Here is a 12,126-nt window from a genome sequence, read left to right on the forward strand (position 1 = left end):
AAGATTAAAATCGATTTCACCTGCTTCTTTTTACTTCCCATTTACAGCGGGGTAGAAAGATGGCTGCTCCTAAATGCTCAGAGGAGATACACAGTCGTCTTTGGAGTTTCACACAAAGGGGGAAAGTTTTCTGAGGGTTCTAAAAAATGCCAACAGTTGAAAATTAAATCTAAACTGCAGTTTCCACCTAGCCCAATTGTAAATCTGAATTATATATTTCCCTGAATACACACATATTTTAAAAAAAAAAATAAAATTTATGAGACAACATTATTAAGTCAATTTCACAGTTATAAATATTTCAAATTACACCTACACACTATAAATTACAGGAAATAAAATTCAAGTAATAGAAAAAGAAGAGAGGAGCAAAATAAAAGGCGAGGTTATTTAGAGAGGGATATAACAGTAAGAACTGCACCATTGGGATAATTTCATTTGAAAAAATTCTGCTTGACTAACTGAACTGCATGTGAATAACTTCAAGAGCTAATAACTCTTACAAGAAAAGCAACGAATTCTTTCTTTAAATTCCCGGTTGTTCATCTTTGTCTTTGAAAAAATCTTTTCTTCCCAGCACTGACCCCAGCAGAGCTTGCCCCAAGTGGAGAGAAGCAGAGGGCCTGGGGCACACCTGGTGCTGGGGCTCATCTGACATGTGGACACAGGAGTTGGCAGTAGTGTTCACAGGACCGATGCGCTGTTATCTCCGGGAAATGCTAAAGGTGAAGCTCAGTGTGTCTTGAGATTTAGCGTTCATTTTAAAGAAAACACCCAATGTACTGGCATGAAGTACACACCCTAACAGAAAACGAGCAGCACGGTTCCTGCTATGTATGTTTAAGGAAAGGGAAGGGGTTAATCCCAAAGGCAATTTTTAAATAATGGTATTTTATTTTTATATATAAATAAATGTTCTGAGAAATCTCAGACTTTAGTGCATTGTTGTAAAAAATTAGTGCAGTTTTCTCATTAAAGTTTTTAGCGCTCAAGGAATAAGATAAATCTATGTCTGTTCATAGTCTCTTTCACTGTACATTAAACGTTCACACTGCTAAATGTCTAACTGAAGGTTTCTATACTGGTCTGTTCTTAAAAATCAAGGTAAATGGATTTCATGTTCTGTGACAAAACATGGCAATTATTTTTGGCAAAGAAATTAGAAAAATATGAGATCGTAGTTTAGAAATGAAGAGCTTGTTGATGTAAAGCATAGGCAATACATAGGAAAAAGCTTTTTTTAAGGATGTATTTTTAACAGAACTTTATCCTTCATGCAAAATGTTTTCTCGGTAGCTAACTTAAAAAAATATTTCAGCTTTATTTGGGGATGGAGACAGTGACAGGAGTCAGGGTGAAGGGCAAAGGAGAGGCGCTTAACCAAGCCCGCTCTCCGTCCAAGTCTCTCCCATACAGGAGCAAAGGAATACCTGCAGGCATCTTCCACGCTCTCCTCTCTTTTTCCAATGTCTTGGAATGGAGAGGGCAAAGAAACGTAGTTATAAAACACTGGCTCACACTTCGGCCCCAAGTTCTAGTACCCCCGTTTCAATGACAGTCACATATTTATCATCAATCTGGACCAGAAGTACTGTCTTGTCGATGTGGGATCTAGTACCTGGATCTCTGCTGCAAGGCACCCATCGGTGAATCACCTAATGATTCAGAATACAGTAAGTTAGTGAGAGACCTTGAAAACATTCACAAAATTCACGCAAAATTAGAGGTAGTAATTCTGTTTGGTAATTTAGCAAAAGGTACATTTAAAAAAACATACGCATAAATTAGCCAAACACATGCAAACAAGTCAGTCAGGCTACAAAAAAGTGAGAGCATGGGTCAGCTTCGTGAGAGAACTTACATGGCCTTCCATGCCCTCCTGAGGACTCCAGTCTTTCCAGCTGTTTCTCCCAGCTTTTAACCGAATAGACTCCTCAGGCCACTGCAGCTCTTTCCTTTTTGACAGGTTGATCCCATCCAGAATCTGACTGGGATCGACAATCTATATTGCAAATAAATACGGGTCATTTCCAATTCAATTTTTTCTCGATGATGACAAATTACATAATATCAAACAAAATTTCTCTCACAGACTCTTTGCATCTCAAGTTCTCCACTGCCTGTAACTAAACAAAAAACAATCTAGAGGACCACCTCCTGAATTCCTTTTAGCCTACTGGCTGACCTTACTGCAACGGCCACACGACAGCAGCTGAGCAGGGAACAAAACCACTGGAATGCTACCTGCTTTCAGTTCTTTACACTGGCAGAAAAATTTTTTTCAACATTCAAACATATCCTAGTCTTCAGACTAAGTAAGAGGAAGGTGTGTTCTCATCAGAATCCTTTACTCGACAAACAAGAAGTAAAAACAAATGTGACACAAACAGCACAAGAACCATGTGCTTACTCACTTGGACTCGGTAAATCACGTCCCCCCTTTTGGTGTGTGAATTATTGGCAGGACTTAAGGTGTTGCCTGGCTGGGCATCAGTGGCACTGCTCTGACCTCCCTCTGTCCCAAGAAAGCCCACGAGAGTGTGATGTTTGCAGGCTGGGATGCTCTGGCTGGAGCTGCTGGAAGAAGGCAGGCCATGCTGCACACAGGCCATGCCGCTCTGACCGGAGGGCTCCATCTGGTTCACCATAGAGAGGCGGGACTGGATGGAGGACGGTAAGTTTCGAAGTGATATCTGACTCGTGGAAGAGCGCCGACAAGGCACAAATCCCGTGGTGGACATCCGGAGCGACGAGTGCCGGCTGCTGTAGCAGTAAGAAGACTGGCTGGCCACTGAGGCACGAGCAGGGGACTGTCTAACCAGGCTTGACTGTACGGAGTGGGAGCTGTGGCTAGTGCCTAGCGAAGGATAAACAACAACAGCATTCTAAGTGCAATGATTCAAACACGGGGTGTTTTGGGTTTTTTTTTTTCTTTGTAGTTTCTAAGAGATTTTCACTTAAGTAATTACTTGGTCAATTCACTGAATTTAAATTATACCTAAAACTTTTTTTAAAAAAGTTTATATTTATACCTACAACTTTTTAAAAAAAGATTTTATTTGAGAGAGAGAGTGCAAGAGAGCATGCAAGCATGCACATGCACAAGTTGGGAGAGGGACAGAGGCAGAGGGAGAGAGAGAATATCCAACAGACTCCCTGCTGTACATGGAGCCCAATGAGGGGCTTGATCTCCTGACCGTGAGATCATGACTTGAGCCAAAACCAAGAGTTGGACGCTTAACTGACTGTGCCATCCAGGCGCCCCATACCTAAAACTTTTAATGTTGTCAAAAAGAAATAAATATCTGAGATCTGTTTTCTTGTGTGGTTTTGATAATAATTTTAATTTGCTAATGCTCTTTAAAATTAAAATTCTGGAACAAAAGCAAGACATATAATTTCAGCAAATATCAGGATTTAACATTGAGATGAATCCTAAAATATCTTCCACAGAAATATTTCAGAATAATAAGAATAATTCTTTAATATTTCAGAAATGAAGTATCTCATGAAATGAGACCATAAGAAATATTTATTAAGGATCTACTAAGGGGCAAGATCTGTAACTACTACTTCTCAAAAGTATAGAATTAATGTCCTTTCAATCCATTCCAAGGACAAACTGCACAGTGTATAGAGAGATGGTGATACCACATTGTAATTTTCATATCCATTAAGGGATTACCACTAAATATGAATTATCAGTGATACTGAATAGCAGGTCCTTCTGTGTCCTTTTTCAAATGGCTTGATATGATTCCTCAGGTTCATCTTTTTCCTGACTTTTAACAGTAATGTGAAGATTAAGAAATAATTAACTATATTGAAAAAATTGCTCCATGTACTTTCTATCTGAAAATAAAGAGCTGATCAAAATAAGAGCATTTAAAAAAGCACAATGAAAGTTCTAGCTTTTCACTCAGAAGTTACAAAAGAACATACAAAATGTTGGTGTAATACAACTATTTTGAGTCTTAATTCCAGTGCTACTGGATTTTTTTTTTTTAACTTAACAATAAATGTCTTAAGACTTCATCTCATTCATGTGAAGCAGTAGGGGAAAAGACAGTACTGAATCAACCCAACCAGCCATATGAAAACAGATTAAATATGATTCCTACTGCATACCAGGTGGATGACAGATCTTGTGTAAAAAGAAAATTAGTGAAAAACAAAAACAGAAAAACCAAACCCTCATGCCTTGGGATAGGAAAAATTTTCTTAAGTAGGATATAAAAAGTACTAATCATAAAAGAAAAGATCAGTAAATTGCTCTACACTTTGTCAAAAGAAGAGGAGCCACCCTTCTTAGGAAGAGAATGGAAAGACAAGGGATAGAATGGCAAAAGGTATTTGTAGTACAGAAAGCTGAGAAAAAACTCAAACACAAAATATACAAATAAGAAAAAGATAATCATGGAACTAGAGGGTATTATGCTAAGTGAAATAAGTCAGTCAGTGAAAGACAAACATCCTATGATTTCACTCATATGTGGAATTTATGAAACAAAACAGAGGAACAAAGCGGAAGGGAAAAAAAATAAGATAAAAACGGAGAGGGAAGCAAACCATATGAGACTCGTAACTGTAGAGAACAAACTGAGGGTTGCTGGAGGGGAGGTAGTGGGGGGATGGGGTAAATGGATGACAGGCATTGAGGAGGGCACTTGTTGGGATGAGCACTGGGTGTTGTGAGTGATGAGTCACTGGATTCTGCTCCTGAAACCAGTGCTGCACTGTATGTTAACTAATTTGAAATTAAAATAAAAAAAAGAAAGAAAAAGATAACCAAAGAGAAAAATGGGCAAGAGACTTAATAAGTACTTCAAAAAGAGGAACAGGTGATAAACTGATTTAAAACCTTCCAATCTTAGGTATCAGAGCAATGTAAATTATAACAATGAATTAAAGATCACCCTTCTCCCGTCCCTCTCAGCAAGCAGGGAGCAGAGATGGGAACTGATAATACTCCACGCTGGTGAAAGGTTACAGGATGGGCATTCCGATGTATGACCGGGGAGAGTGCCAATTGGTAAAAAACAAACAAAACAAAACAAAAACTTGCTAGAAAGATTTTTGGCATTATGTGTCATGAATCTTAAATATTCTCATAAACTTTGACTTAATGATCGCATTTTTAAAGTCTCTAGCCCAAGAAAATAGTGATTACAAAGTTTATTATAACATTCAGGAGAAACCAAATCATTGTCCAATGAAAGAGAAGTTAAATAAATTATACTAAATATTATTAGCCTTTAAAAATGATACTTTTGAAGAAATATTCCAAATAATACATATATTTAATATAAATAGGATAATGTCCAACCAGGAATCAAACAAAACATTCTTTTTACATATTCCAAGTAGGTATACAGAATTCTCTCTTTTTTCTTTTTGACAGAGAGAGAGAAGAAAGACACAGAGGGAGAAAGCGAGCACACACCCGTGAGTGGGAGGGTAGAGGGGCAGGGGACTTGGGGGGTGGGGGTGGGGAGGGACAGAGGGAGAGGGAGAGAGAGAATCCCAAGCAGGCTCCACGCCCAGTGCGGAGCCCGTCTCAGGGCTCAATCCCACCACCCTGAGATCATGACCTGAGCTGAAATCAAGAGTCTGACGTTTAACTGAGCCACCCTGGTGCCCAGCAGATAATTCTCTTTATACACACATACTAAGTGGCTAAGTTCAATACATACTTTTGTTTTCACGTTACCTAGTGCTGGAGGATAAGATGTGACCGGTGGATGGAGTCCTGCTCCCGACCCTGGCGCTGGATTTCCAGTGCTTCCCTGGGACACACTGCTATGGGGGTCACTGGCACTCGTGGCATTGTTGCTGGTGCAGGACATCCCACCTCCAGTGTCCCCATCTTCAATATTGCCACCGCTGTTACAGCCAGCCCCACACCCTTTCCTTAACCTAGGAACACACACCAGAGTAAGCAGCATTACCCCCCGATCCCTTCAAGACAGGTGTCTTACTCTATTTCTAGCTATTCTGAATGGTTAATGCCACAAATGTTCATCTTTGAAAGTCTTCATGGTGCAGTCAGTATTAGAAACACAAAAAAAACGGCAGCTATGTTTTCAAAGAATGGCCTAAGAACTATCCCCCCCTTATTCTCACTGCCTCAATTCTTCCCAATCTACCTTCACTTTTTATCATCTTTCCCAATCTTTTCATCTTTCCTTAGCCATAATAAACTGCACATAACAAAACTGTACCATTAAGATAGCAATAGGATTCTTGCCAGTGCCTGTTCAGTGCCTCTGAAGTGTGCAACTTCTGAAAACCTAATTTCTGCTGTAGGACACTTGGAAGAGAGCTGCTGCAATCATTTTTCCTTTTTTTTTTTTTTAAATGTAGGGTGACCAACTATCCTGGGTTGCCCACAACTGTCCAAGTTTGGCACTGAAAGTCCTGCTTCCCAGGACACTTCTCAGTCCTGCGCAAACCAGCACAGCTGGGCACCTTAATCTCTACACCATTTCTCTCGAGGGAAGAGAATTCAACCTCTTTAATGCAATTCCAGTACAACGGATAATTTTTGAAAAGAAATTTCTTCGAACACCACTGTGGTTTATGTTCTTCTTTCTGTTTGGATAGGGACTGATGTTAAAATGGTGCGACTTTTTTTTTTTTTGAGTATGCCTGTTGGAGAGTTTGCCACCCTAATCCCACATTCTGTTTTTCTTAAGTTCTGTTATTTAAGGATCTAAACAAAAGCCTGTAAGAAATTGAAAAGATACTCTATGATTTTTCTTCACTATCCACCAAACTATGATGTTCCTATACTGAACACCATAATCTACTAGACAAAAGGCAGAGAAAAAATTCATGTGCACATTCGAAGACATGACAGATTTGAGATCAGAGTGATGACTGGATTGTTCAAATGGCAGTAGTAGCACGTAACTAGGAGTTTCAGCAAGTACGGCGTGCTCCCCCTACTGCTAGAATGGAATAAAACAGCAGGTGAGCAACTTGTTCAACTGTGTTAGGTTTTTCTCTAATTTGCTGTTTGTTGGCCCACACATCCTAACAGTGGCACTATGCTGCAATACAGAGTTAAAAAACTTAATTAAAAAGAGAACTATTCAAGATTCTACGAAATGCTGGATCAGTGGTTCTTAACCAGAGTTGTACATGAGATTTACCTAATAAGAGTCTGAGGATAAAAATGCCCAGACTACTTTCTAAAGTTCCTGACAGAATAGGTTTATATTGTGTCATGGCATCTGTATTTTTTCTATAAGATTTCCAGGTGATACTCATGCAAACTGCCTCGATGAAGAGAGTCAGAACACACCACCACTGAACATGCAACGACATAGCTCACCTGTGCCAGGTTGACACTATGAAGTTTCTGATATTTCCCAAACTGATAGGTCCCCCAAGGATTTCTTTAAGCTGCTCATGGCTGTCAGAGTAAGAAGTTGTCAGGGGTGAGACAAAGATTGGGTAGCCAATAGGCTGATCACAAGATGAGTTTATCATGTTTCTCAGAGCTTGTTTTGCATTTTGGATGCTACCTCTCTCTGGGTTACGGTTACGTAGAAAAACAAGCTCTTGCTGTTGTCCTGCCCAAAGACCTCGGACACATTCCTTATTAACCTGAAAACCAGAACACATGGGAATTAGGTGAAGGGGCCAAGAATGAAATTCATATAAACAGAAGAGTATAAATGGGAGGGATACAAAAGACATATGAGAACCAACTGTGAAAAGCAGGAAACAAATACAAGTAGGTCACATTTTTTTTTTTTTTAATTTATTTGAGAGAGAGAATGAGATAGAGAGAGAGCATGAGAGGGGAGAGGGTCAGAGGGAGAAGCAGACTCCCCTGCCAAGCAGGGAGCCCGATGCGGGACCCGATCCCGGGACTCCGGGATCATGACCTGAGACGAAGGCGGTCGCTTAACCAACTGAGCCACCCAGGCGCCCAGTAGGTCACATTTAAACAGGAGTTCATCAATTTTCCATTGTCACCAGTGGGCTGTCAAATAATAAGCACACGTAGAACTGTTTTCCCTGGTCTGTCTGGTAAAAATACGAAGTTTTCCAAATCAATAATGCACTGAATTTTATAATTGAGATAACAGATATATTTGACAGAAAGGAGCAGTAACAAATATTCAGAGTTAAAAGGATGTTTGTGACTTTGCAGGTTGATTAAATGAAGTAGATAAAAAGTGAATCATTATTAACTATTAAAATAAAATTTCAGAAATTATGTCTCCTAAAGCCGTGAGATGTTTAAAAAAGCAACAAACAAGGGGAGGTAGGTGGGGGGAAGGGATAACTGGGTGAAGGGCATTAAGGAGGGCACTGGATGTAATGAGCACTGGGTGTTATATACAATTGATGAATCACTAAATTCTACCTCTGAAACTAATTTTAAAAAAGACAAACAAAAAAACAACAAAAAGTACAAGCTATGGTATTATTTTGCAACCTGGAAATCAAATTAGCAATATAGTGCTGATCTTTTAAGAAGAAATGCTGCCCAGAGAGCATATATAATAGATAAAAGACTGCCAAAACAGAAATAAGCAAAAATTTTAAGACTTTATGGCACATGAGAAAATTTCAGAGGATAGAAAAAATTACAAAATAAATTAAGTGCTCATAAACAATCAATGCTAATGTAGTATGGTCATTTTTTTTTCTATAAAAAGAATTTCACTTTTTAAAGTTGGGATAAGGTTATCTAACTTCCATTTTTTTTTCCCCAGATACAAATAAATGCTTCAAAAACTTACCTTAATGACCCTGAAGCTCAGATAGCGTCTATTCAGCATGATGATCTTATATTCATTGGTGCCATCATCCATGACATGCCGCAGAGCGAGAAGGGAGGGAGAGTTGGCAAGGACTGCACTCCGCCATGCAGGGTCCCCTTCATGGGCTATTACGAGGTTCTTTTCATGAGACACAATGGCTTCATAGAGCACAGTAGGGTCATCATACTCATCTGGAGAAGTGAAATGATCCTAAATAGAGAAATAAAAAATATAAACTTTACAGGAAGAGAAGGACTTCCAGTGGAATCATAAACACTTCTGCAGTTACTAATCAGTTACTAAATGAAAATTCTGAAAAACTGGTTTAATATGAGTATTTCACATCCGCACATATTATTATTGTTGGAGACAGAGAGTCTTAAATTTAACCACGTTAGGAATTAGCTCATTATTGCCATACTACTTTTTTTTTTTTTTTTAAGATTTTACTTATTTGACAGAGAGAGACACAGCGAGAGAGGAAACACAAGTAGAGGGCGTGGGAGGGGGAGAAGCAGGCTTCCCGCCAAGCAGGGAGCCCAATGCAGAACTCAATCCAAGGACCCTGGACCATGACCTGAGCTGAAGGCAGACGCTTAACGGCTGAGCCAGCCAGGAGCCCCTGCCATACTACTTTTGTAAATTCTTCAACCCAACCCTATCTTCTAAGTTTTAAATAAACAAATATTTTTCCAATTTTTATATATTTTCTTTTTCTCATTTAAGTGGGGTTTTACATGTCTTCATTCACACATAATTTTTTTCTCTTCAAGGATCATCTCACTGGTATCAGTTAAGGAAGGCTAAGCTACATAAAAGTTCCCTAAGCAGTATTTCTTTTTTTTTTTTAAGATTTTACTTATTTATTTGACAGAGAGATAGAGCCACAGAGCACAAGCAAAGGGAATGGCAGAGGCAGAGGGAGAAGCAGGCTCTGCACTTGAGCAGGGAGCCTGATGTGGGACTCGATCCCAGGACCCTGGGATTATGACCTGAGTCGAAGGCAGACACTTAACTATCTGAGCCACCCAGGCGCCCAGTAGTGTTTCTTTTTAACGAGGCATTTTTAACATAAAGCCACATCTCTAGAATGATTCCAATATAGTATTTTATCTCATGTAGTTAAGATAATAAATTAAGGGTCCTAGTCCTAAAGAAGCTAGTCAAGTCTTCCCTGAGAAATCTCCTGGTCTATGTAACAACCACTGCTGCATTCCACAAGCCGTTATTTAATACCTCTCATGTGGGGGATTCTATGGCAGAGAGCATGGATGAAAAAGGCCTATGTGGAATCTATCCCCCCTTCAGAAACAGTGCAAATTAACAGGGGATCCAGGACATATACCCACATAACCATAACACGAATCTGAACTTCTGAAGTGAAGAGTATACAATCGTACGTATTCATAGTTGGGAGGTTGATAAATTTTTACATGCAGGTAAAGTAACTCATTTCTACTCAAGCCAAGTGACCAGACTGTGTGTGATATCTGAGGGGAGATGGGTGAGTGTAAGAAGGCAAGCTCCCCAGTGATGCACCTCCACATCTAGCGACTAGCCTATATGAGAATAATAAAAGTATTCACTGTATATGTGAATAATGCTTCATAATGTAAAAAGTTCTGCAACACGTTTTTTCCCTGAACTTGCCAAGCAGGTTCAGTACATACTACCGGCATTTTGCAAATATCAAATCTGAAGTTCAAAGAGTCATAGCTGCTTCCTAGGTTTGGAAAGTTAGTAAATGATTAAGCCAGGACTTAGAACACACGTTTAAAGAGAATTTATCATTCTGATTTTTAAAAGTATATGATTACAAATGTTAACTGAAAAACCTGTCAAGTCTAGCTGCTGTGATTAGGGAAGTTACACAATGCAGGTGCTTTTGAACTGGATCTGAAAGGAGGACAATGTCAGTGGCTGGAGATAGGCACTGTGGGGGACAGGGAGAGAGCTCCAGACAAGACATCCTACAGGGGAGAAGCACAGGCCAGTGAAAAACACAAAGGTGATTATAGCCTAAAGTCTCTCTGGGGAATTGGGTTTCTATTACGTTGCCAGGCAGCACTGTGCTAGACCCTGGGGAAAGAGTAGTGAGCACGACAGATACAAGCACTGTTCTCATGGAACTTAGGGTCTAGTTAGAAAATACTAAAAAAAAATTAGAAAACTAGCTTTTAGCCAGATTGTGGAGCATCTCCCCTGTACCTTTGTCCAGATTTCTTTTACTGATCTGGCGCACTCCCCTCTCCAATGCTTTGAGCATTGGTTCTTAACAGCTCAGTTATTCCCTCCTCTTAGAACTACCTTCAGTTGATGGAGCTGCCTGGGCAGGAAATGCCAGGGGAGGTTTGTTCCCTACTTGGGTGTGGGGGACTCAAGGTACACCATGTAACTCCTGGTGACACTGACACTCTAGAACTCATTCTAAATCCGGTGGAAGCTAGAATTTAGTTGAAACACAGTTTTGCTTAGCTCCTTCCCTGTTCTTTCCTGCTTCCCTCCCTTCCTTACAAATTCCCGAGGGCACCCTGTCATCTCTGGCACAGGAATCCTGGACTCCAACTCTGTGTCTAAAGAACGTGCGTGGCCTAAGCTAGAATTTACAACTTACAATACCTCTGTACATCATACACCAACCCTCCTGACCTTTCTTTTAAATACTGAGCTCACTTTCCTATAGCAGCAGATAGCCAGACATCGTATGATGTGCTCTCCTTTAGGAAACAGTTCCTTTAGGGAAGGAATCCTATCTTTGTATAGTAGTGTTGGTACAATTTTTGAATGGAAAATAAAAGTGCAGACAGACGTAACAGTTATACTCTTAATAAAATGGACAAAGTTGGAAATTATTAGGCATGCCAAAATGGAGTTAGCTGAATCTTGCTCAAATATTTCTTTTCACTGGGCTTAAGATAGTTGGATGACTATTGTTTTAGAGGCAAAGTATTTGAAACAAGCAGAATGTCCATGAATAGGGAAATGGCTGAATAAACTGTAGTTTAAAATTATATCCTAGAATACTATAGAGCCATTAAATAAATATGTGGGGTGCCTCTATATGTGCTTACTTAGAAAGTATCCATGTTATACTAAATGGGGGGGGGAAAGCATGTGTTACAGATCATTTTATGTAGCACAAAGGAAAATATTTGTACATATAGATGGAAATGTCTATGAACTCAGGAAAATCAGAAAATATATGCATCAAATTACTGGCAGTGACTGTTTCCTGGAAGGGCCATACAATGGTATGGGGTGATGGGAATACTCACTCTTAGGTGAAGCTCACTTTTTAACGGTTTTCATTATTTTTCAAATACAAAGAGAAAATGTTCCCAGTTCT

General features: G+C 39.5%; 1 protein-coding gene across 6 annotated transcripts in view; it reads right to left on the reverse strand.

Moving 5' to 3' along the window:
• Positions 1–240: 240 nt before the first annotated feature.
• The window catches only part of PCNX1 (pecanex 1), a 152,613-nt gene continuing 140,727 nt past the window's right edge, over positions 241–12,126 (reverse strand). For 5 of the 6 annotated variants that reach the window (XM_027572187.2, XM_027572186.2, XM_027572189.2 and 2 more), the window contains 6 exons: positions 8,760–8,990; positions 7,337–7,611; positions 5,711–5,916; positions 2,415–2,857; positions 1,862–2,002; positions 241–1,655 (listed from right to left, as the gene is read on the reverse strand). In XM_027572187.2, the coding sequence (XP_027427988.1) occupies positions 1,515–1,655; positions 1,862–2,002; positions 2,415–2,857; positions 5,711–5,916; positions 7,337–7,611; positions 8,760–8,990 (1,437 nt within the window). In that variant the 3' untranslated portion in view covers positions 241–1,514. Of the gene's footprint in view, positions 1,656–1,861; positions 2,003–2,414; positions 2,858–5,710; positions 5,917–7,336; positions 7,612–7,652; positions 8,038–8,759; positions 8,991–12,126 lie in introns of those variants that run through there. The other variant, XM_027572191.2, reaches the window with a different exon arrangement.

This window comes from Zalophus californianus, chromosome 6, assembly GCF_009762305.2.
Source record: "Zalophus californianus isolate mZalCal1 chromosome 6, mZalCal1.pri.v2, whole genome shotgun sequence".
Classification (NCBI taxonomy): domain Eukaryota; kingdom Metazoa; phylum Chordata; class Mammalia; order Carnivora; family Otariidae; genus Zalophus; species Zalophus californianus.